General features: G+C 52.4%; 1 protein-coding gene across 2 annotated transcripts in view; it reads right to left on the bottom strand.

The window, feature by feature from the left end:
• srp14 (signal recognition particle 14) overlaps positions 1 to 23,112 on the bottom strand; it is a 34,329-nt gene extending 11,217 nt beyond the window's left edge. For both annotated transcript variants that reach the window (XR_015080312.1, XM_086003640.1), the window contains exons 1-4: positions 23,004 to 23,112; positions 10,449 to 10,521; positions 6,297 to 6,409; positions 337 to 369 (exon numbers count right to left, since the gene is read on the bottom strand). Coding sequence is in view for 1 of the 2 variants with exons in the window: in XM_086003640.1 (XP_085859766.1) it covers positions 337 to 369; positions 6,297 to 6,409; positions 10,449 to 10,521; positions 23,004 to 23,027 (243 nt within the window). In the remaining variant the exon portion in view is untranslated. The remainder of the gene's footprint in view (positions 1 to 336; positions 370 to 6,296; positions 6,410 to 10,448; positions 10,522 to 23,003) is intronic.
• Positions 23,113 to 23,386: the final 274 nt, after the last annotated feature.

Raw genomic sequence — 23,386 nt, 5'->3', positions numbered from 1 at the left:
TTTTCTTTCCCTGTATGCCCCTTGACATCCAGGGAGCTCTAGATTTGTTAGTCCCGCCCTTTTTCTTTAAGGGAACATACTTGCTCTGAACCCTCACTATCTCCTCCTTGAATGCCTCCCACTGCTCTGACACTGATTTACCTTCAAGTTTCTGTCTCCAGTCCACTTTGGCTAAATCCCATCTTAGCTTCTTTCCACAGCAGTGACTCCCCTCAATTGTTAAGGCACTAATACGTTTGTTGCGTTAGAGCCTGCAAAGTCAGGCATAGTCAGGATTCGCACCAATAAGGTCGTCGCTGTAATCAAGCACCACGCATAGCGAGTTCACAGACTTACCATCTGAAACCTGTTCACTTCCTTGGAGCTTATCTGAAAGTAAAAAGTAATTTAAATGCATGAACACAGACTGTGCAGGAAACACCACCACATACTGACTTCTTAATGCAGCCTGAACAGTTCAATCTGGTTAACCAGCTACATACCCACCACACATACATGAGTGGATCTCCCCCTACATTGCTCAAAGCAAGTTGGAGGGGGAATAGGCTCTGGAACACTCTCCCCCAAAACACTGTGGCATCAAACAAAATATTAAAGACTGAGCTCGATAGATTTGCTGGGTAAGGGTATCAAGGGATATGGAGCAAAGGAAAGTAAATGGAGTCAAGATACAGATCAGCCAGGATCTAACTGAATGGGGGAACAAGCTCAGGGGGCTGAATAGCCTCCTCCTGTTCCTATTTAGAGATTCGCTGAAGCTCATAAGAACATAAGAATTAGGAGGAGTAGGCCATACAGTCCTTCGAGCCTGCCCCGCTATTCAATAAGATTACGGATGATCCTGGATCTCAACTCCATTTTCCCACCCGATTCCCATATCCCTTGATTCCCTACAGTCCAAAAATCTACCTTGACTCAGCATTCACAGCCCTTTGGGGTAGAAAATACCAGAGATTCACAACCTTTTGAGTGAAGAAATTCCTCCTCATCTCAGTCTTAAAAGTCCGACCCCTTATCCTGAAACTATGCCCCCTAGTTCTAGACACTCCAGCCCAGGGGAAACAACCTCTCAGAATTTACCCTGTCAATCACCCTCAGTACAGGAAACTCTTTTTTTACCCGGCACCGATGGGACCGGCGCGGTGCCGGTTGATCAAAAAGTCCGGATTACAGAGAGGTATACTTACCAAGGTACGAGAGCCCCGTACACGGTCACAGGTGCAGGAGCCCCGGTTACACGGCCACAGATCCAGGAACCCCGGTTACACGGCCACAGATCCAGGAACCCCGGTTACACGGCCACAGATCCAGGAACCCCGGTTACACGGCCACTAATATATAGTAAAACTTACCTGAACCTACTCCTGAATTTTGCCGGTTAAGAGAGATTTCTGGATATTTAGGTGCCGGTTAAAAGAGAGTTTCCTGCATCTTGTATGTTTCAATGAGGTCACCTCTCATTCTTCTAAACTCAGGAGAGTATAGGCCCAATCGACTCAATCTCTCTCTCAGCCCAGGGATCAGTCTAGTTGTTGTACCGTCTCGAAGGCATGTATGTCCTTCCTCAAATAAGGAGACTAAAACTGCACACAGTACTCCAGGTGTGGTCTCACCAAAGCCCTGTACAACAGCAAGACTTCCTTACTCTTGTACTCCAACCCCCTTGCAATAAAGGCCAACATGCCATTTGCCTTCCCAATTGCTTGCTGTACAACAAGAAGTATTTATATAGCGCCTTTAACGCCCCAAGGCACTGCATACTAACTTTGCGTTTCCTGTACAAGGACACCTAAATCCCTCTGAACACCAACATTTAATAGTTTCGCACTGTGGTAAACCACTGTTTGTATTCCACTGTGTACATGCCTGGACATGCCTCGGCTGACTCCTCCCACAAGTCCTAGTATAAAGGTGACTGCTCCCCAGCCCTTTGTATTCTGGACCGGTCGACCACTCGAGGCAGACCTTCATTCTTTTGTTAATAAAAGCCTTTAGTTACTCTCTTAACTCTCAGCGCATCAATTTTATTAACAAAATTTTTATAATGGAGAAGATCCTCACACCAGCATGCCTGGACTTAGATCATCGGGAGGCGGACTCATCCACCAAGTTTACTCACTGGCTTAAGTGTTTCGAAAAATTCCTGACTGCCTCCGCAGCAATCAAATCGGACGAGGACAAACTGGATGTCCTGACCTCCAAAGTGAACCACCGAGTGTACTCGGTCATCCAAGACGCGACCTCGTACGCGGACGCTATCAAGCTCCTCAAGGACCAGTACACGCGCCCAGTGAACGAAGTGTACGCCAGGCACCTTCTGAGGAGTCGTAAGCAACAACCTGGGGAATCGACCGCGGAATACCTTCAGGCACTGTCTGTGCTTGGCCGGGCCTGTGGTTGTAAGGATGTAAAGGCCGCCGTGTACACAGAGGAACTTATCCGGGACGCTTTTGTAGCGGGCCACAGATCCAATTACACCCGACAGCGACTGTTGGAGCAGAGTGACCTCGACCTCAACAAGGCCTCTGAACTCGCACTATCATTGGATGCAGCCTACCGGGGCATGGATGCCTACTCCTCTGCACCGTGGACGCCGCGGGGAATGACAGCCTGGGACACGGTAGGACCGCCTCATAGCGCCGTGCCACCCCAGCCACGGCCCAACTACCGCAGCAGTGTCCCAAGGCCAGAAATGCTACTTCTGTGGCCAGGCAAAACACCCCAGAGCGCGCTGCCCGGCGAAAAACGCGATCTGCTCGGGCTGCGGGAAGAAGGGACACTACGCTAGCGTCTGCAGGGCCAAAGCCACCCCGAACCCCAGCAGCGCCGCGTGTGGGCCATGCGGGCCGCCATCTTGGGCCTCCCCGGCCATGTGCGAACCACCGGTACAGCAGCCATTTTGGACGCCTCCAGCCACATGGGGATCATGGACGACAGCCGGAACGCAGCAGGCCCCCAACACCGCCTCATCTGATACCCGCAACGACACACCAACCCCTACGCTGGCATCCGTTACAATGGACCAAGCGAGACCGCACCAGCTGGCCAGTTCCACAATGGACATTAAGGTAAATGGTCACGATACAATCTGCCTTTTTGACTCTGGGAGCACGGAGAGCTTCATCCACCCCGACACGGTGCGGCGTTGCTCTCTCCCAGTCCTGCCTGCGCACCAGCGGATTTCTATGGCCTCCGAGTCCCAGTCGGCGGACATCGGCGGCTACTGCGTGGTGACACTCATAGTAGACGGGACTGTGTACGATCATTTTAAACTTCTGGTCCTGCCCGACCTCTGCGCTGCCGTCCTGCTGGGGTTAGATTTCCAGTGCCACCTTAAAAGCATTACGATGGCGTAAGGTGGACCCCTACCCCCACTCACAGTCCACAGCCAGCAGCTTCCAAATTGCCCGCCGCGCACCAGGTGCAACCTCTCCATACTCAGAGTCCCCCCCCCCCCCCCCCCAACTGTTTGCTAACCTCACCCCCGACTGTAAGCCCATCGCCACAAAGAGCAGGCGATACAGTGCCGGGGACAGGGTTTTCATTAAAACCGAAGTGGAGCGGCTCCTGAAGGAAGGGGTTATTGAGGGCAGCACCAGCCCCTGGCGAGCCCAGGTTGTGGTCGTTAAGACCGGCGAGAAGCAGCGCCTGGTCATCGACTACAGCCAGACAATAAATCGCTACACCCTGCTGGACGCCTACCCACTCCCCCGCATAGCTGATATGGTCAACCAGATCGCGCAGTACCGCGTCTTCTCGACCATTGACCTGAAATCAGCGTACCACCAGCTCCCTATCCGCCCTGAGGACCGCCAGTATACTGCCTTTGAGGCAAACGGCCGCCTCTATCACTTCCTTAGGGTTCCCTTTGGCGTCACCAACGGGGTCTCCGTCTTCCAAAGGGAGATGGACCGGATGGTAGATCAAAATGCGGGGTCTCCGTCTTCCAAAGGGAGATGGACCGGATGGTAGATCAAAATGCGTTGCAGGCCACTTTCCCATATCTGGACAATGTGACCATCTGCGGCCGTGACTTGCAGGACCATGACGCAAACCTCGAAAAATTCCTCCGCGCCGCCCAACTCCTGAACCTGACATATAACAAGGAGAAGTGCATATTCCGCACAAACCGCCTCGCCATCCTTGGCTGTGTCGTGGAACACGGAGTCATCGGCCCCGACCCCGACTGGATGCGTCCCCTTATGGAACTCCCACTGCCCCAAGGCCCTGAAGAGGTGCCTAGGGTTTTTCTCCTATTACGCCCAGTGGGTCCCCTACTATGCGGCCAAGGCCCATCCGCTGGTCAAGTCCACCTCTTTTCCCTTAACGGCAGAGGCCCGCTTAGCCTTCCACCGTATCAAGGAGGACATTGCCAAAGCCACCATGCATGCAGTGGACGAATCCATCCCCTTCCAGGTGGAAAGCGGCGCGTCCGACTTTGCCCTGGCCGCTACCCTCAATCAGGCGGGGAGACCCGTGGCCTTCTTTTCACGAACCCTCCAAGGCCCGGAGACCAGACACTCCGCTGTTGAGAAGGAGGCCCAGGCGATTGTGGAGGCTGTGCGTCATTGGAGGCACTACCTGGCCGGAAAACGATTTACCCTGCTCACTGACCAGCGTTCAGTTGCTTTCATGTTTAACAACAAGCAGAGGGGCAAAATCAAAAATGACAAGATCTTGAGGTGGAGAATCGAACTTTCCACCTACAATTACGAGATCTTGTACCGGCCCGGGAAGCTCAACGAACCCCCGGATGCGCTATCGCGTGGCACCTGCGCCAGCGCGATCAATAGACTGCGGGCCCTCCACAATGACCTCTGCCACCCGGGGGTCACCAGGTTCTTCCACTTCATCAAGGCCCGCAACCTGCCTTACTCTATTGAGGAGGTCAGGACCATGACCAGGAACTGCCAAGTCTGCGCTGAGTGCAAACCGCACTTTTATAGACCAGACAGGGCCCACCTGATAAAAGCCACTCGCCCCTTCGAGCGCTGATTTTAAAGGGCCTCTCCCCTCCTCCGACCGCAATGTGTACTTCCTCAATATTATTGATGAGTACTCCCGTTTCCCATTCGCTATCCCCTGCCCGGACATGACCAGTGCCACGGTCATTAAATGTCTGAACGACCTCTTCACCCTGTTCGGTTTCCCCAGCTATATCCATAGCGACCGGGGCTCATCGTTTATGAGCGACGAACTCCGTCAGTACCTGCTAACTAGGGGTGTTGCCACAAGCAGGACCACCAGTTACAACCCCCGGGGGAACGGACAGGTGGAAAGAGAAAATGCGACAGTTTGGAAGGCTGCCCTGCTAGCCTTAAAGTCTAGGGGCCTTCCAACCTCCCTCTGGCAGGATGTGCTCCCCGATGCGCTACACTCTATTCGGTCACTGCTCTGCACTGCCACTAACGCCACCCCTCATGAGAAAATGTTTGTCTTCCCAAGGAAGTCCACATCGGGGACATCGCTACCGCCATGGCTGACGTCCCCAGGGCCGGTCCTACTGAGAAGACACGTGAGGACCCATAAAACGGACCCCCTGGTCGAGAGGGTCGACCTCCTCCACGCCAACCCCCAGTATGCTTACATTGCATACCCGGACGGGCGGGAGGACACAGTCTCCATAAGAGACCTTGCACCCTCGGGGGCCGCAGTAACCCACTACTCACTACCACACCCCCCCCCCCCCCCCCCCCACGATCCGATATCCAGCCCCAGCAGATGGCAGGCCTGGGCCCCGCGACCCGCTCGACATCTACGAGGACGACACGCCTGTGCCACAGCCTACGCAGGACTCGACGTCGGAAGCTCCACTACCCCTGCCGTCGCCACGCCGATCACAGCGGCAGACAAGACCTCCGGAGAGACTCCAATACACTAACTTTTAATACACTTCACCCCGCCGGACTCAATTTTAAACAAGGGGTGAATGTGGTAAACCACTGTTTGTATTCCACTGTGTACATGCCTGGACATGCCTCGGCTGACTCCTCCCACAAGTCCTAGTATAAAGGTGACTGCTCCCCAGCCCTTTGTATTTCTGGACCGGTCGACCACTCGAGGCAGACCTTCATTCTTTTGCTAATAAAAGCCTTTAGTTACTCTCTTAACTCTCAGTCTTTTATGAGTAATTGATAGCGCATCACGCACCATTTAAAAATATTCTGTTTTTCTATTCTTCCTACCAAAGTGAATCTCATTTCCCCACATTATACTTCATCTGCCACCTTATTGAGCACTCACGTAACCGGTCTATATTCCTTTGCAGGATTCAACATCCTCCTCTCGCCACTTACCACTGTGCTGATCTTCTTCTTCCCGTCAGTCGCCCGCAGGAGACACTTATTGTCGGCAGGCTCAAAAGTGTCAGGGTTCCCCTTCCGCGGAACTGGCTTTGTCCGGCCGTCATCTACAGAGAGGTAAATGTTAAATTCTGCCCAGTCTTTCCAATTCTAAATTTATGCCTACTCCCTATTTCTGTATCCTCCTCCAGCCCGACAACCCTCCGAGATCTCTGCGCTCCTCCAATTCTGGCCATTTGTGCATCCCCGATTTCCTTCACTCCACCATTGGCGGCCGTGCCTTCAGCTGCCTCAGCCCCAAGCTCTGGAATGTTCTCTCCTCCTCCAAGACGCTCCTTAAAACCTCCCTCTTTGACCAATCTTTTGGTCACCTGTCCTAATGTCTCTTTACGTGGCTCGGTGTCAATTTAATTCTGATTGCGCTTCACTGGAGCGCATTGTAATGTTTTTTACTACATTAAAGGAGTTGTTCTTGTATAGATCTATAAAGGTAAAGCTTCTGGCTGCCCCTCTCTGACCTCCACCCACTAGGGCACTGGCTGGGCGGGAACACAAGAATTGCTCGACCATGATCTACCTAATTGACCTGCTACCATCCTGGTAGTCCCCTGATACAACGATAATGGAGTTGTTGACTAATCATAGCAATCAATCTCTATCAATTAGTCTACAACAGACCCAGACATGAGGTGAGGAAACCCCCAGTGATGGCGAGCTTTGGGAACCATGGGTCCAAAGTCACCTGTTCCTCCCAAGCACGCTATACTCACCACATCATGTCTCAAATTACTCAGTCTGTATCCCAAAATGTTAGTTTCTGAAATAAATCATTTGCACTTGATTGAGGGGTCACTGAATCTTGCAGAGCAACAGGGCTGATTAATATGAAGCAAAGACAGCTGCAAACTCTGGCCTTGACCACCGCTCCCCATTTTCTCTCGGACAGCGGGTGCTGGTAATGTAGGATGGGTGCACCAGAGCCACTGGGAGTCGGGGGAATTACACAGAATTTGCAGCACAGAAACAGTCCATTCAGCCCAAGTGGTCCACACAAGCCTCCTCCCAACCGGCTTCATCGAACCCTATCAGCATCTCTATCTTTTTTCTCCCTCGTGTGTTTATCTAGCTTCCCCTTAAATGCACCTATGCTATTCGCCTCGACTACTCCGTGGTAATGAGTTCCACACTCTAATCAATCTCCGAGTCAAGATTTTCTCCTGAATTCCTTGGATTTATTAGTGACTATCTTATATTTATGGCCCCTAGTGGAAACAACTTCTCCAAGTCTACCCTATCAAACCCTTTCATAATTTTGAAGACCTCTATTAGGTTACATCTCAGTCATCTCACTTCTAGAGAAAAGAGCCCCAGCCCAGTACTCTTGACATGTAAACACTGTTGTAATGTAGGAAACGCGCAGCTAATTTGCGCACAGCAAGGTCCCACAAACAGCAATGTGATAATGACTAACTAATCTGCCTTAGCGAGAGAGAAATGATGATTGGGAGAGAGAGATAGAGAGAGAGATAGGAAGTTGTGGGCTAGTGCTTTAGGTGGGGACCCCCCAACAGTACACGGCCGGCAGGGTGGTCCACACCTCCGGGGTCTCCCACCACACTCTTGGACCACGGGAGCTTTCTCTGCTAGATTTTCCATGCTTCCCTCCCACTCTAATATTCTGCTGCAACCATCCATAGATCTTCGTCGGCAGCACCTCCAAAACGGCCAGCTCTACCAGCTAGAAGGACAACAACAACTTGTATTTATATAGTGCCTTTAACGTAGTAAAAGGTCCCAAGGCACTGCACAGGAGTATTTTAAGACAAATTTGACACCGATCCACATAAGGATAAATTAGGGCAGGTGACCAGCTTGGTCAAAGAGGTAGGTTTTAAGGAGCGTCTTAAAGGAGGAAAGAGAGGTAGAAAGGCGGAGAGGTTTAGGGAGGGAATTCCAGAGCTTAGGGCCTCGACAACAGAAGGCACGGCCACCAAAGGTTGAGCGATTATAATCAGGGATCCTCAAGAGGGCAGAATTAGAGGAGCGCAAATATCTCCGGGGGGGGGGGGGGGGGGGGGGGGGGGGTTGAAGGAGATAGGAAGTGGCGAGACTATGGAGGGATTTGAAAACGAGGATGAGAATTTTGAAATCGAGGCACTGCTTAGCCAAGAGCCAATGTAGGTCAGCGAGCACAGGGGTGATGGGCGAACGGGACTTGGTGCGAGTTAGGACACGGGCAGCTGAGTTTTGGATGACCTCAAGGTTACGTAGGGCGGAATGTGGGAGGTCAGCCAGGAGTGTGTTGGAATAGTCAAGTCTAGAGGTAACAAAGGCACGGGTGAGGGTTTCAGCAGCGGATACGTGGTCGGAAGCTCATTTCAAGGTCAAATATGACACCAAGGTTGCGAACAGTGTGGTTCAGCCTCAGACAGATGTTAGGGAGAGGGATGGAGTCAGTGGCTAGGGAACGGAGTTTGTAGTGGGGACTGAAAACAATGGCTTCAGTTTTCCCAATATTTAATTTGGAGAAAATTTTTGCTCATCCAGAATTGTATGTCGGACAAGCATTCTGACAATTTAGACACTGTGGAGGGGGTCAAGAGAAGAGGTAGAGCTGGGTGTCGTCAGCGTACATGTGGAAACTGACGCTGTGTTTTCGGATGATGTCACCAAGGGGCAACGTGTAGATGAGAAATAGGAGGGGACCATGGATAGATCTTTGGGGGACACCAGAGGTAACGATGTGGGAGCGGGAAGAGAAGCCATTGCAGGTGATTCTCTGGTTACGATTAGATAGATAAGAATGGAACCAGGCGAGTGCAGTCCCACCCAGCTGGACGACGGTGGAGAGGCGTTGGAGAAGGATGGAGTGGTCAACCGTGTCAAAGGCTGCAGACAAGTCAAGAAGGACGAGGAGGGATAGTTTACCTTTGTCACAGTCACAAAGGATGTCATTTGTAACTTTGATGAGAGCTGTTTCGGTACTGTGGCAAAGGCTGAAACCTGATTGGAGGGATTCAAACATGGAATTGTAGGAAAGGTGGACACGGATTTGGGAGGCAACAACACGTTCAAGGACTTTGGAGAGGAAGGGGAGGTTGGAGATGGGGTGGTAATTTGCAAGGATGGAGGGATCAAGGGACAGTACCCGAGAAGAGAGAACTGTTAACAATGTCAGCTAACATGGGAGCCAGAAAAGGAAGTTGGGTGGTCAGCAGTTTGGTGGGAATAGGGTCGAGGGAGCAGGAGGTGGGTCTCAGACAAGATGAGCGCAGAGAGATCATGAGGGGAGATCGGAGAGAAACTGGAGAAAGATGCGAGTTCAGGGCTAGGGCAGGGCGGAACCTTAGAGGAAGTTTGGTCCAGTGGGCTAGGGGAAGGAAGGGAAGTGGCAGAGGCAGCTGAACGGATGGTCTCAATCTTAGAGACAAGGGCAGCAGGCGCATGGGAACATCACCACCTCCGAGTTCCCCCTCCAAGTCGCACATCATCCCGACTTGGATATATATCGCCGTTCCTTCATCGTCGCTGTGTCAAAATCCTGGAACTCCCTCCCTAATAGCACTGTGGGAGTACCTTCACCACACGGACTGCAGCGGTTCAAAAAGCAGCTCACTACCACCTTCTCAAGGCCAATAAATGTCGGCCTTACTAGCGACACCCACATCCAGAGAATTAATATTTTAAAAAACATAATCCGCATACATCTTTGTTTCTCTTAATTTCTCTCATTATCACCTTTTACGTCCACCCGAGAGGGCAGACGGGACCTCGGTTAAACGTCTCATCCGAAAGACAGCACCTCCAACCGTGCAGCACTCCCTCAGCACGGCACTGGGAGTGTCAGTCTGGATTATGTGCTAAGGTGGGACTTAAACCAACGACCTTCAGATTCACAGGCGACAGAGCTACCACTGAGCCACAGCTGACACTGAATCTTAGGTCAATTTAAATGTTCAAGACTGACATCGACAGATTTGTTGCGAAAGTGTATCAAGGGACATGCAGCTAAGGCGGTACATGGAGTTGAGGTGCAGATCAGCCATGATCTAATTGAATGGTGGAGCAGGCTCGAGCGGCTGAATGGCCAACTCCTGTTCCTAATGTTCTCAATACAAAGCAAGCCATGCATTCACCAGTACTCACATTTCTTCATGGTGAGGTAAATGCTTCCAGAGGATCGACATTTCTGGAAAAGCCGGGTCAGCTCAGTCAGAAACTACAAGGGAGAGAAAACAATCACACTGTCAGCACACCGCACAAGCAGATCACACCAGAGCTGTCAGCGCGAGACGAATAAGAATTGGACTGCAAACATGTAATCCCAAGGTCCACCACAGATCGTTTCCTTCCTATTACAACACTGCCCACACTCACAGTCCTAGTGTCATATCCACATACCCTCATTGCCCAGTGTTATCCACAGACGCCCCCCCACCACCCCAGTGGTACCCGCTCACGCCCCCCACCGCCTGTTACCCGCTCACGCCCCCCAGTGTTACCTGCTCACGCCCCCAGCACCCATGTTACCCGCTCATGCCCCCCAGTGTTACCCACTCACCCCCCCACTACCCGTGTTACCCACTCACACCCCCCCACTGTCCGTGTTACCCACTCACACCCCCCCACTGTCCGTGTTACCCACTCACACCCCCCTGTCCGTGTTACCCACTCACACCCCCCTGTCCGTGTTACCCACTCACACCCCCGTCCGTGTTACCCACTCACACCCCCCTGTCCGTGTTACCCACTCACACCCCCCTGTCCGTGTTACCCACTCACACCCCCCTGTCCGTGTTACCCACTCACACCCCCCTGTCCGTGTTACCCACTCACACCCCCCTGTCCGTGTTACCCACTCACACCCCCCTGTCCGTGTTACCCACTCACACCCCCCTGTCCGTGTTACCCACTCACACCCCCCTGTCCGTGTTACCCACTCACACCCCCCTGTCCGTGTTACCCACTCACACCCCCCTGTCCGTGTTACCCACTCACACCCCCCAGTCCGTGTTACCCACTCACACCCCCCAGTCCGTGTTACCCACTCACACCCCCCCAGTCCGTGTTACCCACTCACACCCCCCAGTCCGTGTTACCCACTCACACCCCCCAGTCCGTGTTACCCACTCACACCCCCCAGTCCGTGTTACCCACTCACACCCCCCAGTCCGTGTTACCCACTCACACCCCCCAGTCCGTGTTACCCACTCACACCCCCCCAGTCCGTGTTACCCACTCACACCCCCCAGTCCGTGTTACCCACTCACACCCCCCAGTCCGTGTTACCCACTCACACCCCCCAGTCCGTGTTACCCACTCACACCCCCCAGTCCGTGTTACCCACTCACACCCCCCAGTCCGTGTTACCCACTCACACCCCCCCAGTCCGTGTTACCCACTCACACCCCCCAGTCCGTGTTACCCACTCACACCCCCCAGTCCGTGTTACCCACTCACACCCCCCCAGTCCGTGTTACCCACTCACACCCCCCAGTCCGTGTTACCCACTCACACCCCCCCAGTCCGTGTTACCCACTCACACCCCCCAGTCCGTGTTACCCACTCACACCCCCCAGTCCGTGTTACCCACTCACACCCCCCAGTCCGTGTTACCCACTCACACCCCCCAGTCCGTGTTACCCACTCACATCCCCATTGCCCCAGTGTTACCTGCTCACACCCCACTGCCCCAGTGTTACCCACTCACACCCCCCCACTGCCCCAGTTACCCGCTCACACCCCCCACTGCCCCAGTGTTACCCGCTCACACCCCCCACTGCCCCAGTGTTACCCGCTCACATCCCCCACTGCCCCAGTGTTACCCGCTCACACCCATTGCCCCAGTGTTACCCGCTCACACCCCCCATTGCCCCAGTGTTACCCGCTCACACCCCCCATTGCCCCAGTGTTACCCACTCACACCCCCCATTGCCCCAGTGTTACCCGCTCACACCCCCCACTGTCCCAGTGTTACCCGCTCACACCCCCACACTGCCCCAGTGTTACCCGCTCACCCCCCCATTGCCCCAGTGTTACCCGCTCACCCCCCACTGCCCGTGTTACCCGCTCACACCCCCCACTGCCCCAGTGTTACCCGCTCACACCCCCCATTGCCCCAGTGTTACCCGCTCACACCCCCCCCACTGCCCCAGTGTTACCCGCTCACACCCCCCCCACTGCCCCAGTGTTACCCGCTCACCCCCCCACTGCCCCAGTGTTACCCGCTCACACCCCCCACTGCCCCAGTGTTACCCGCTCACACCCCCCATTGCCCCAGTGTTACCCGCTCACACCCCCCCACTGCCCCAGTGTTACCCGCTCACACCCATTGCCCCAGTGTTACCCGCTCACACCCCCCCACTGCCCCAGTGTTACCCGCTCACGCCCCCACTGCCCCAGTGTTACCCGCTCAGGGAACAGTAGAGTAGTGGTAATGTCACTGGGCTAAAAGCCTGGACTAATGATCCAGAGACATGAGTTCAAATCCCACCACGGCAGCTGGGGAATTTAAATTCAGTTAATTAAATAAATCTGGAATAAAAAGCTAGCGCCAATAATGGTGACCATGAAACTATCGGACTGTTGTAAAAACCCATCTGGTTCACTAATGTCCTTTAGGGAAGGAAATCTGCTGTCTTTACCTGGTCTGGCCTATATGTGACTCCAGACCCACAGCAATGTGGTTGACTCTTAACTGTCCTGTGAAATGGCCTAGCGAGACACTCAGTTGTAACAAACCGCTATGAAACAAAATAATAAGAATGAAACCGGACGGACCACCCGGCATCGACCTCGGCACACCCAGCCCAGTCAACCCTGCAAAGTCCTCCTCACCAGCATCTGGGGACTTGTGCCAAAATTGGGAGAGCTGTCCCACAGACTAGTCAAGCAACAGCCTGACATCGTCATACTCACAGAATCATACCTTTCAGCCAATGTCCCAAACTCCTCCATCACAATCCCTGGGTATGTCCTGTCCCAGCAGCAGGACAGACCCACCAGAGGTGGTGGTACAGTGGTATACAGTTGGGAAGGAGTGGCCCTGGGAGTCCTCAACATTGACTCTGGACCCCATGAAGTCTCATGGCTTCAGGTTAAGCATTGGCAAGGAAACCTGCTGATTACCACCTACCGCTCTCCCTCAGCTGATGAATCAGTACTCCTCCATGTTGAACACCACTTGGAAGAAGCACTGAGAGTAGCAAGGGCACAGAATGTACTCTGGGTGGGGGACTTCAATGTCCATCACCAAGAGTGGCTCGGTAGCACCACTACTGACCGAGCCCTGAAGGACAGAACTGCCAGTCTGGGTCTGCGACAGGTGGTGAGAGAAACAAGAGGGAAAAACGTACTTGACCTCGTCCTCACCAATCTACCTGTCGCAGATGCATCTGTCCATGACAGCATTGGCAGCAGTGACCACCGCACAGTCCTTGTGGAGACAAAGTCCCGTCTTCACACTGAGAACACCCTCCATCGTGTTGTGTGGCACTACCACCGTGTGAAATAGGATAGGTTCAGAACAGCTCAAAACTGGGCATCCATGAGGCGCTGTGGGCCATCAGCAGCAGCAGAATTGTATTTCACCACAATCCGTAACCTCATGGCCCAGCATATCCCTTACTCTACCATTACCATGAAGCCAGGGGACCAACCCTGGTTCAACGAAGAGCATGCCAGGAGCAGCACCAGGTGTACCTAAAAATGAGGTGCTAATGTAGGGAAGCTGCAACACAGGACTACAAGCAGCATGCTATAGACTGAAGCTAAGCAATCCCACAATCAACGGATCAGATCAAAGCTCTGCAGTCCTGCCACATCCAGTCGTGAATGGTGGTGGACCATTAAACAACTAACGGGAGGAGGAGGCTCCAAGAATATCCCTATCCTCAATGATGGTGGAGCCCAGCACGTGAGTGCAAAAGACAAGGCTGAAGCGTTTGCAACCAACTTCAGCCAGAAGTGCCGAGTGGATGATCCATATCGGCCTACTCCCGAGGTCCCCACCATCACAGAAGCCATTCTTCAGCCAATTCGATTCACTCCAAGTGATATCAAGAAACGGTTGAGCACACTGGATACAGCAAAGGCTATGGGCCCCGACAACATCCCAGCTATCGTGCTGAAGACTTGTGCTTCAGAACTAGCCGCGCCTCTAGCCAAGCGGTTCCAGTACAGCTACAGCACTGGCATCTATCCGACAATGTGGAAAACTGCCCAGGTATGTCCTGTCCACAAAAAGCAGGACAAATCCAACCCAACCAATTACCGCCCCATCAGTCTACTCTCAATCATCAGCAAAGTGATGGAAGGTGTCATCAACAGTGCTATCAAGCGGCACTTACCAATAACCTGCTCACTGATGCCCAGTTTGGGTTCTGCCAAGACCACTCGGCTCCCAACCTCATTACAGCCTTGGTCCAAACATGGACAAAGGAGCTGAATTTCAGAGTTGAGGGGAAAGTGACTGCCCTTGACATCAAGGCAGCATTTGACCGAGTCTGGCATCAAGGACCCCTAGTAAAACTGAAGTCAATGGGAATCGGGGGGAAAACACTCCACTGGCTGGAGTCATACCTAGCACAAAGGAAGATGGTTGTGGTGGTTGGAGGTCAATCATCACAGCCCCAGGTCATCGCTGCAGGAGTTCCGCAGGGCAGTGTCCTAGGCCCAACCACCTTCAGCTGCTTCATCAATGACCTTCCCTCCAACATAAGGTCAGAAATGGGGATGTTCACTGATGACTGCACAGTGTTCAGCGCCATTCGCAACTCCACAGATAGTGAAGCAGTCCATGCCCGCATGCAACAAGATCTGGACAACATTCAGGCTTGGGCTGATAAGTGGCAGGTAACATTCGCGCCACAGAAGTGCCAGGCAATGACTATCTCCAACAAGCGAGACTCGAACCACCTCCCCATGACATTCAATGGCATTACCATCGCCGAATCCCCCACTATCAACATTCTGGGGGTCACCATTAACCAGAAACTTAACTGGACCAGTCACATAAATACTGTGGCAACAAGAGCAGGTCAGAGGCTAGGTATTCTGCGGCGAGTGTCTCACCTCCTGACTCCCCAAAGCCTTTCCACCATCTACAAGGCACATGTCAGGAGTGTGATGGAATACTCTCCACTTGCCTGGATGAGTGCAGCTCCAACAACACTCAAGAAGCTCGACACCATCCAGGGAAAGGCAGCCCACTTGATTGGCACCCCACCCACCACCTTAAACATTCACTCCCTCCATCACCGGCGTACCGTGGCTGCAGTGTGTACCATCTACAAGATGCACTGCTGCAACTCGCCAAGGCTTCTTCGGCAGCACCTCCCAAACCAGCGACCTCTTCCACCTAGAAGGACAAGGGCAGCAGGCGCATGGGAAAACCACCACGCCCAAGTTCCCCTCCAAGTCACACACCATCCTGACTTAGAAGTATATCGCCGATCCTTCATCGTCGCTGGATCAAAATCCTGGAACTCCCTACCTAACAGCACTGTGGGAGTGCCTTCACCACATGGACTGCAGCGGTTCAAGGCGGCGGCTCACCACCACCTTCTCAAGGGCAATTAGAAATGGCCAATAAATGCTGGCATTGCCAGCGACGTCCACATCCCATAAACGAATTAAAAGAAAACCCCCCCCCCCCCGCTGCCCCAGTATTACGCGCTCACACCCCCCCCACTGCCACACGCTCACATCCCCCCCACTGCCCCAGTGCTACTCGCTCACCCCCCCATTGCCCCAGTATTACCCGCTCACCCCCACTGCCCCAGTGTGACCCGCTCACACCCCCCAGTGTGACCCGCTCACACCCCCCCTAGTGTTACCCGCTCACCCCCACTGCCCCAGTGTGACCCGTTCACACCCCCCAGTGTTACCCGCTCACCCCCACTGCCCCAGTGTGACCCGCTCACCCCCCCCCAGTGACCCGCTCACACCCCCCAAGTGTGACCCGCTCACAGCCCCCATGTGTGACCCGCTCACACCCCCCATAGAAACATAGAAGATAGGAGCAGGGGTAGGCCATTCGGCCCCTCGAGCCTGCTCCGCCATTTAATGAGATCACGGCTGATCATCCAAATTCAGTACCCTGTCCCTGCCTTCTCCCCATATCCCTTGATCCCTTTAGCCTTAAGAAATATATCTAACTCCTTCTTGAATATATTTAATGAATTGGCCTCAACTGCCTTCTGTGGTAGAGAATTCCACAGGTTCACCACTCTCTGGGTGAAGAAATTCCTCCTCATCTCTGTCCTAAATGGCTTACCCCTTATCCTTAGACTGTGACCCCTGGTTCTGGACTCCCCGACCATCGGGAACATCCTTCCTGCATCTAGTCTGTCTAGTCCTGTCAGAATTTTATAAGTTTCAATGAGATCCCCTCTCATTCTTCCAAACTCCAGCGAGTACAAGCCCAATCGACCCAATCTCTCTTCATACATTATTCCTGCCATCCCAGGTATCAGTCTGGTGAATCTTCGCTGAACTGCTTCCATGGCAAGAACATCCTTCCTCAGATAAGGCGACCAAAACTGCACACAATACTCAAGATGTGGTCTCACTAAAACCCTGTACAACTGCAGCAAGACATCCTTGTTCCTGTACTCGAACCCTCTCGCTACAAAGGCCAACATACCATTTGCCTTCTTAACCGCCTGCTGCACCTGCATGCTTACCTTCAGCGACTGGTGCACAAGGATACCCAGGTCTCGTTGCACTTCCCCTTCTCCTAATCTATTGCCATTCAGATAATAATCTGCCTTCCTGTTTTTGCCACCAAAGTGGATAACCTCGCATTTATCCACGTTATACTGCATCTGCCCAATCGCCCAACCTGTCCAAATCATACTGGAGTTTCTCTACATCCTCTTCACAGCACACACGCCCACCCAGCTTTGTGTCGTCTGCAAACTTGGAGATATTACATCTAGCTCCCTCGTGCAGATCATTAATATATATTGTGAATAACTGGGGTCCTAGCACCGATCCCTGCGGTACCCCACTAGTCACTGCCTGTCACTCGGAAAAAGACCCGTTTATTCCAACTCTGCTTCCTGTCTGCCAACCAGTTCTCTATCCAAGTCAGTACCTTACCCCCAATCCCATGTGCTTTAACTTTGCACGCTAATCTCTTATGCGGGACCTTATCGAAAGCCTTCTGAAAGTCCAAATACACCACATCCACTGGTTCTCCTTTATCTATTCTAACAGTTACATCCTCAAAAAATTCCAGTAGATTAGTCAAGCACGATTTACCTTTTGTAAATCCATGATGACTTTGTCCGATCCTGTCACTGTTTTCCAAGTGCTCTGCTATTACATCTTTTATAATGGACTCTAGCATTTTCTCCGCTACTGATGTCAGGCTTACCGGTTTATAATTCCCCATTTTCTCTCTACCATCTTTTTTAAATAGTGGGGTTACATTAGCTACCCTCCAATCCATGGGAATTGTTCCAGAATCTATCGAATTTTGGAAGATGACCAGCAATGCATCTACTATTTCTAGGGCCACTTCCTTAAGTACCCTAGGATGTAAATTATCAGGCCCTGGGGATGTACTGGCCTTCAATACCGTCAATTTCCCCAACACCATTTTCCTACAAATACTGATTTCATTCAGTTCCTCCCTCTCATTAGACCCTATGTTCCCCGACATCGCTGGAAGGTTATTTGTGTCCTCCTTTGTGAAGACAGAACCAAAGTATGTATTTAATTGGTCTACCATTTCTTTGTTCCCATTATAAATTCCCCTGATTCTGACTGCAAGGGACCTACGCTTGACTTCACCAATCTTTTTCTCTTCACATATCTATAGAAACTTTTACAGTCAGTTTTTGTGCCCTGCAAGCTTACTCTCATACTTTTTCCCCTTCTTAATTATTCCCTTTGTCCTCCATTTATTTTAATGCAAGGAGTCTTGCAAATAAGGTGGATGAACTGAAGTTGTTGTTGAACACATGGGAGTACGATATTGTTGCTATCACGGAGACATGGTTGAGGGAGGGTCAGGACTGGCAGCTCAATATTCCGGGGTATAGAATCTTCAGGCGAGACAGAGGGGGGTGTAAAAGGGGAGGGGGTGTTGCAATATTAATTAAGGAGTCAATTACTGCTGTAAGGAGGGATGATATATTAGCGGGTTCCTCTAATGAGGCCATATGGGTAGAACTTAAAAACAAAAAGGGGGCAAGCACTTTGCTGGGAGTGTACTATAGGCCCCCAAACAGTCAGGGGGAGATAGAGGAACAGATATGTAGGAAAAGTGCGAAGATAATAGGGTAATAATAGTGGGGGATTTCAACTTCCCCAATATAAATTGGGATAGTCAGAGTGTGAAAGGCTTAGAGGGTGCAGAATTCTTAAAGTGCATCCAGGAGAGCTTTTTGAGCCAACATGTAGAAAGTCCTACAAGAGAGGGGGCGGTACTGGACCTAATTCTAGGGAATGTAGCCGGGCAAGTGGTGGAAGTGTCAGTAGGAGAGCATTTTGGCGACAGTGACCATAATTCGGTGAGATTTAAGGTGGTCATGGAAAAGGACAAAGACGGCCCGGAAATAAGGGTTCTAAATTGGGGGAAGGCCGATTTTAATATGATAAGGCAGGATCTGGCCAAAGTGGACTGGGAGCAGCTACTTATAGGAAAATCCACATCAAAACAGTGGGAGACTTTCAGAAGGGAAATAGAGAGAGTACAACGCCAACATGTTCCTGTAAAGGTCAAGGGTGGGACCAACAAGCAAAGGGAACCTTGGATGACAAGGGATATACAAAAATGCATTAGGAATAAAAGGGGGGCTTTTGGCAGTTACAAAAGACTAAAGACAGAAGAAGCCCTAGAGGAGTATAAAAAGTGCAGGGGCGTACTTAAAAAAGAAATTAGGAGGGCGAGGAGGGGCCATGAAATAACACTGGCGAGCAAAATAAAGGAAAATCCTAAGATGTTTTATAAGTATATTAAGGGCAAGAGGATAACCAGGGAAAGGGTAGGGCCGATTAGGGACCAAAGTGGCAATCTGTGTGTAGAGCCAGATGAGGTAGGCGGGGTTTTAAATGAATTTTTTGCATCTGTGTTCACTATGGAGAAAGACGATGCAGACATAGAAATCGGGCAAGGGGACTGTGACATACTTGAACATATTAGCATCGAGAGGGAGGAGGTGCTAGCGGTTTTAGCAGGCCAAAAAGTGGATAAATCCCCAGGCCCGGACGAGATGTATCCCAGGCTGCTGTGGGAGGCAAAGGAGGAGATTGCAGGGGCTCGGACACAAATTTTCAGAACCTCTCTGGCCACAGGGGATGTACCAGAGGACTGGAGAACAGCTAACGTAGTACCATTATTCAAGAAGGGTAGCAGGGATAAACCAGGGAATTACAGGCCAGTGAGCCTAACATCTGTGGTAGGGAAATTATTGGAAAAAATTCTGAGGGACAAAATTAGTCTCCACTTGGAGAGGCAAGGATTAATCGGGGATAGTCAGCATGGCTTTGTCAAGGGTAAATCATGTCTGACAAATCTGATTGAATTTTTCGAGGGGGTGACTAGGGGGGTGAATGAGGGAAATGCTGTGGATGTGGTTTAAATGGACTTCAGTAAAGCTTTTGACAAAGTCCCGCATAGGAGACTGGTCAAGAAGGTAAGAGCCCATGGGATCCAGGGTGCCTTGGCGTGTTGGATCCTAAACTGGCTGAGTGGCAGGAGGCAGAGGGTGATGGTCGAAGGTTGCTTTTGTGACTGGAAGCCTGTGTCCAGTGGGGTACCTCAGGCATCGGTGCTGGGTCCCTTGTTGTTTGTGATCTACATAAATGATTTGGATGAGAATGTAAAAGGTATGATCAGTAAGTTCGCAGATGACACGAAAATTGGTGGGGTGGTAAATTGCGAGGAGGAAAGCCTCAGGCTACAGGACGATATAAACGGGTTGGTCAGATGGGCGGAAAAGTGGCAAATGGAATTTAACTCTGAAAAGTGCGAGGTGATGCATTTTGGACGGACAAATAAGGCAAGGGAATACACAATGAGGGGTAGGACCCTAGGAAGTACAGAGGGTCAGAGGGACCTTGGTGTACATGTACATAGATCCCTGAAGGCAGCGGAACAGGTAGATAAGGTGGTTAAAAAGGCATATGGGATACTTGCCTTCATTAGCCGAGGCATAGAATATAAGAGCAGGGAGGTTATGATGGAGCTGTACAAAACGCTGGTGAGGCCACAGCTGGAGTACTGTGTGCAGTTCTGGTCGCCTCACTATAGAAAGGATGTGATTGCTTTGGAGAGGGTGCAGAGAAGATTCACCAGGATGTTACCTGGGATGGAGCGCCTCAGCTATGAAGAGAGGCTGGACAGGCTGGGGTTGTTTTCCTTGGAGCAAAGGCGGCTGAGGGGGGAACCTGATTGAGGTGTACAAAATGATGAGGGGCATAGATAGGGTAGATAAAGAGGAACTTTTCCCCTTAGTAGGGGGGTCAATAACAAGGGGGCATAGATTCAGGGTAAGGGGCAGGAGATTTAGAGGGGATTTGAGGAGGAACTTCTTCACCCAGAGGGTGGTTGGAATGTGGAACTCAATGCCTGAAAGGGTGGTAGAGGCAGGAACCCTCACAACGTTCAAGAAGCATTTGGATGAGCACTTGAAATGCCACTGCATACAAGGCTATGGACCAAATGCTGGAAAATGGGATTAGACTGGACAGGGATGGATGGGCGGCGCAGACACGATGGGCCAAAGGGCCTCTTTCTGTGCTGTAAAACTCTATGACTCTATGACTCCTTTGCCAAATCCTAAACTGCTCCCAATCCTCAGGTTTGCTGCTTTTTCTGGCCAATTTATATGTCCTCTCCTTGGATCTTATGCTATCCCTAATTTCCCTTGTTAGCCACGGTTGAGTCACCTTTTTTGTTTTATTTTTATGCTAAACAGGGATGAACAAATTCTGCAGTTCATCCATGCGATCTTTGAATGTTTGCCATTGCCCATCTACCGTCAACCCTTTAAGTAACATTCCCCAATCCATCCTAGCCAACTCACGCCTTATACCATCGTAGTTTCCTTTATTTAAATTCAGGACCCTAGTCTCTGAGTCAACTACTTCACTCTCCATCTTAATGAAGAATTCTATCATATTATGATTGCTCCTCCCCAAGGGGTCTCGTACAAGAAGATTGCTAATTAATCCTTTCTCATTACATAATACCCAGACTAAGATGGCCTGGTCTCTAGTTGGTTCCTCGACATATTGGTCCAGGAAACCATCCCGTATACACTCTAGGAATTCCTCCTCCACAGTATTGTTACTAATTTGGTTAGCCCAATCTATATGTAGATTAGTCACCCATGGTAACAGCTGTGCCCTTATTGCACGCGTCTCTAATTTCCCGCTTAATGCCATTAGCAACCTTAGCATTGCTGTTTGGGGTCTCATTGCCCCAGTGTTACCCGCTCACACCCCCCCCATTGCCCGTGTTACCCGCTCCCTCCCATTGCCCCAGTGTTACCCGCTCACACCCCCCATTGCCTGAGTGTTACCTGCTCACACCCCCCATTGCCCCAGTGTTACCCGCTCGCATCCCCCATAGCCCGTGTTACCCGCTCTCACCTCCCATTGCCCCACTGTTACCTGCTCACACCCCCATTGCCCGTGTTACCCGCTCACACCCCCCATTGCCCCAGTGTTACCTGCTCACACCCCCATTGCCCCAGTGTTACCTGCTCACCCCCCCCATTGCCCCAGTGTTACCCGCTCACACCCCCATTGCCCCAGTGTTACCTGCTCACACCCCCCACTGCCCCAGTGTTACCCGCTCACACCCCCCACTGCCCGTGTTACCCGCTCACACCCCCCACTGCCCGTGTTACCCGCTCACACCCCCCACTGCCCCAGTTACCCGCTCACACCTCCACTGCCAGTGTTACCCGCTCACTCCCCCATTGCCCCAGTGTTACCCGCTCACACTGCCACTGCCCGTGTTACCCACTCACACTCCCCCCATTGCCCATGTTACCCGCTCACACCCCCCATTGCCCCAGTGTTACCTGCTCACCCCCTGCCCGTGTTACCCGCTCCCCCCCATTGCCCCAGTGTTACCCACTCCCCCCCCATTGCCCCAGTGTTACCCGCTCACCCCCATTGCCCCAGCGTTACCCGCTCACACCCCCCATTGCCCCAGTGTTACCCACTCACACCCCCCATTGCCCCAGTGTTACCCGCTCACACCCCCCATTGCCCCAGTGTTACCCGCTCACACCCCCCATTGCCCCAGTGTTACCCGCTCACACCCCCCATTGCCAGTGTTACCCGCTCACCCCCCCATTGCCCCAGTGTTACCCACTCACACCCCCGATTGCCCATGTTACCCTCACCCCCCCATTGCCCATGTTACCCTCACCCCCCATTGCCCATGTTACCCTCACCCCCCCATTGCCCATGTTACCCTCACCCCCCCATTGCCCCAGTATTACCCGCTCACACCCCCAATGTTACCCGCTCACACCCCCCCATTGCCCCAGTGTTACCCGCTCACACCCACCGCCACGGCAGTGCCGTCACACGGGCCTATAACCAAGACCTCTCTCCCACCCTCACTCCCCGGCCCGGCCTCGGACAGCCAGCAGGCCCAAAGCAGCTCCGTCTGCGGTTGAGCGGGTGCCCGGATACCTGCCGGCCGACCGGCCTGCTACCCCGACCTCTCACCGAGTCGCTCTCCAGCAGCACCATTTCCCGCTCGCAGCTCCAACTCAACCTCTCCGCCCGAAACAGCGCCGTCAGCAAAAATCATGTCAGCCACGACCGGTGTTTCTATTGGCCCGCTCCGGCCGGTGTTTCTATTGGCCCGCTCCGGCCGGTTTTTCTATTGGTGCTCCTGGCCCCCCGGCTGGTGTTTCTATTGGTGCGCCCGGCCCGGCCTGTGTCTATTGGTGTTCCCGCCCTCCCCGGTCGGTGTTTCTATTGGTACTCCCGGTCCGACTGATGTTTCTATTGGTGCTCCCGGCCCGTCACGGTCCGTGTTTCTATTGGTGCTCCCGGCCCTGCCGGTGTTTCTATTGGTGCTCCCGGCCCGGCCCGACTGGTGTTTC

This window comes from Somniosus microcephalus, chromosome 12 (assembly GCF_052327205.1).
Source record: "Somniosus microcephalus isolate GS21.2 chromosome 12, FLI_Smic_1.0, whole genome shotgun sequence".
Lineage (NCBI taxonomy): Eukaryota > Metazoa > Chordata > Chondrichthyes > Squaliformes > Somniosidae > Somniosus > Somniosus microcephalus.
Note: the sequence above shows the minus strand (reverse complement) of the source record. Positions and strands in the feature narration are given on the sequence as shown.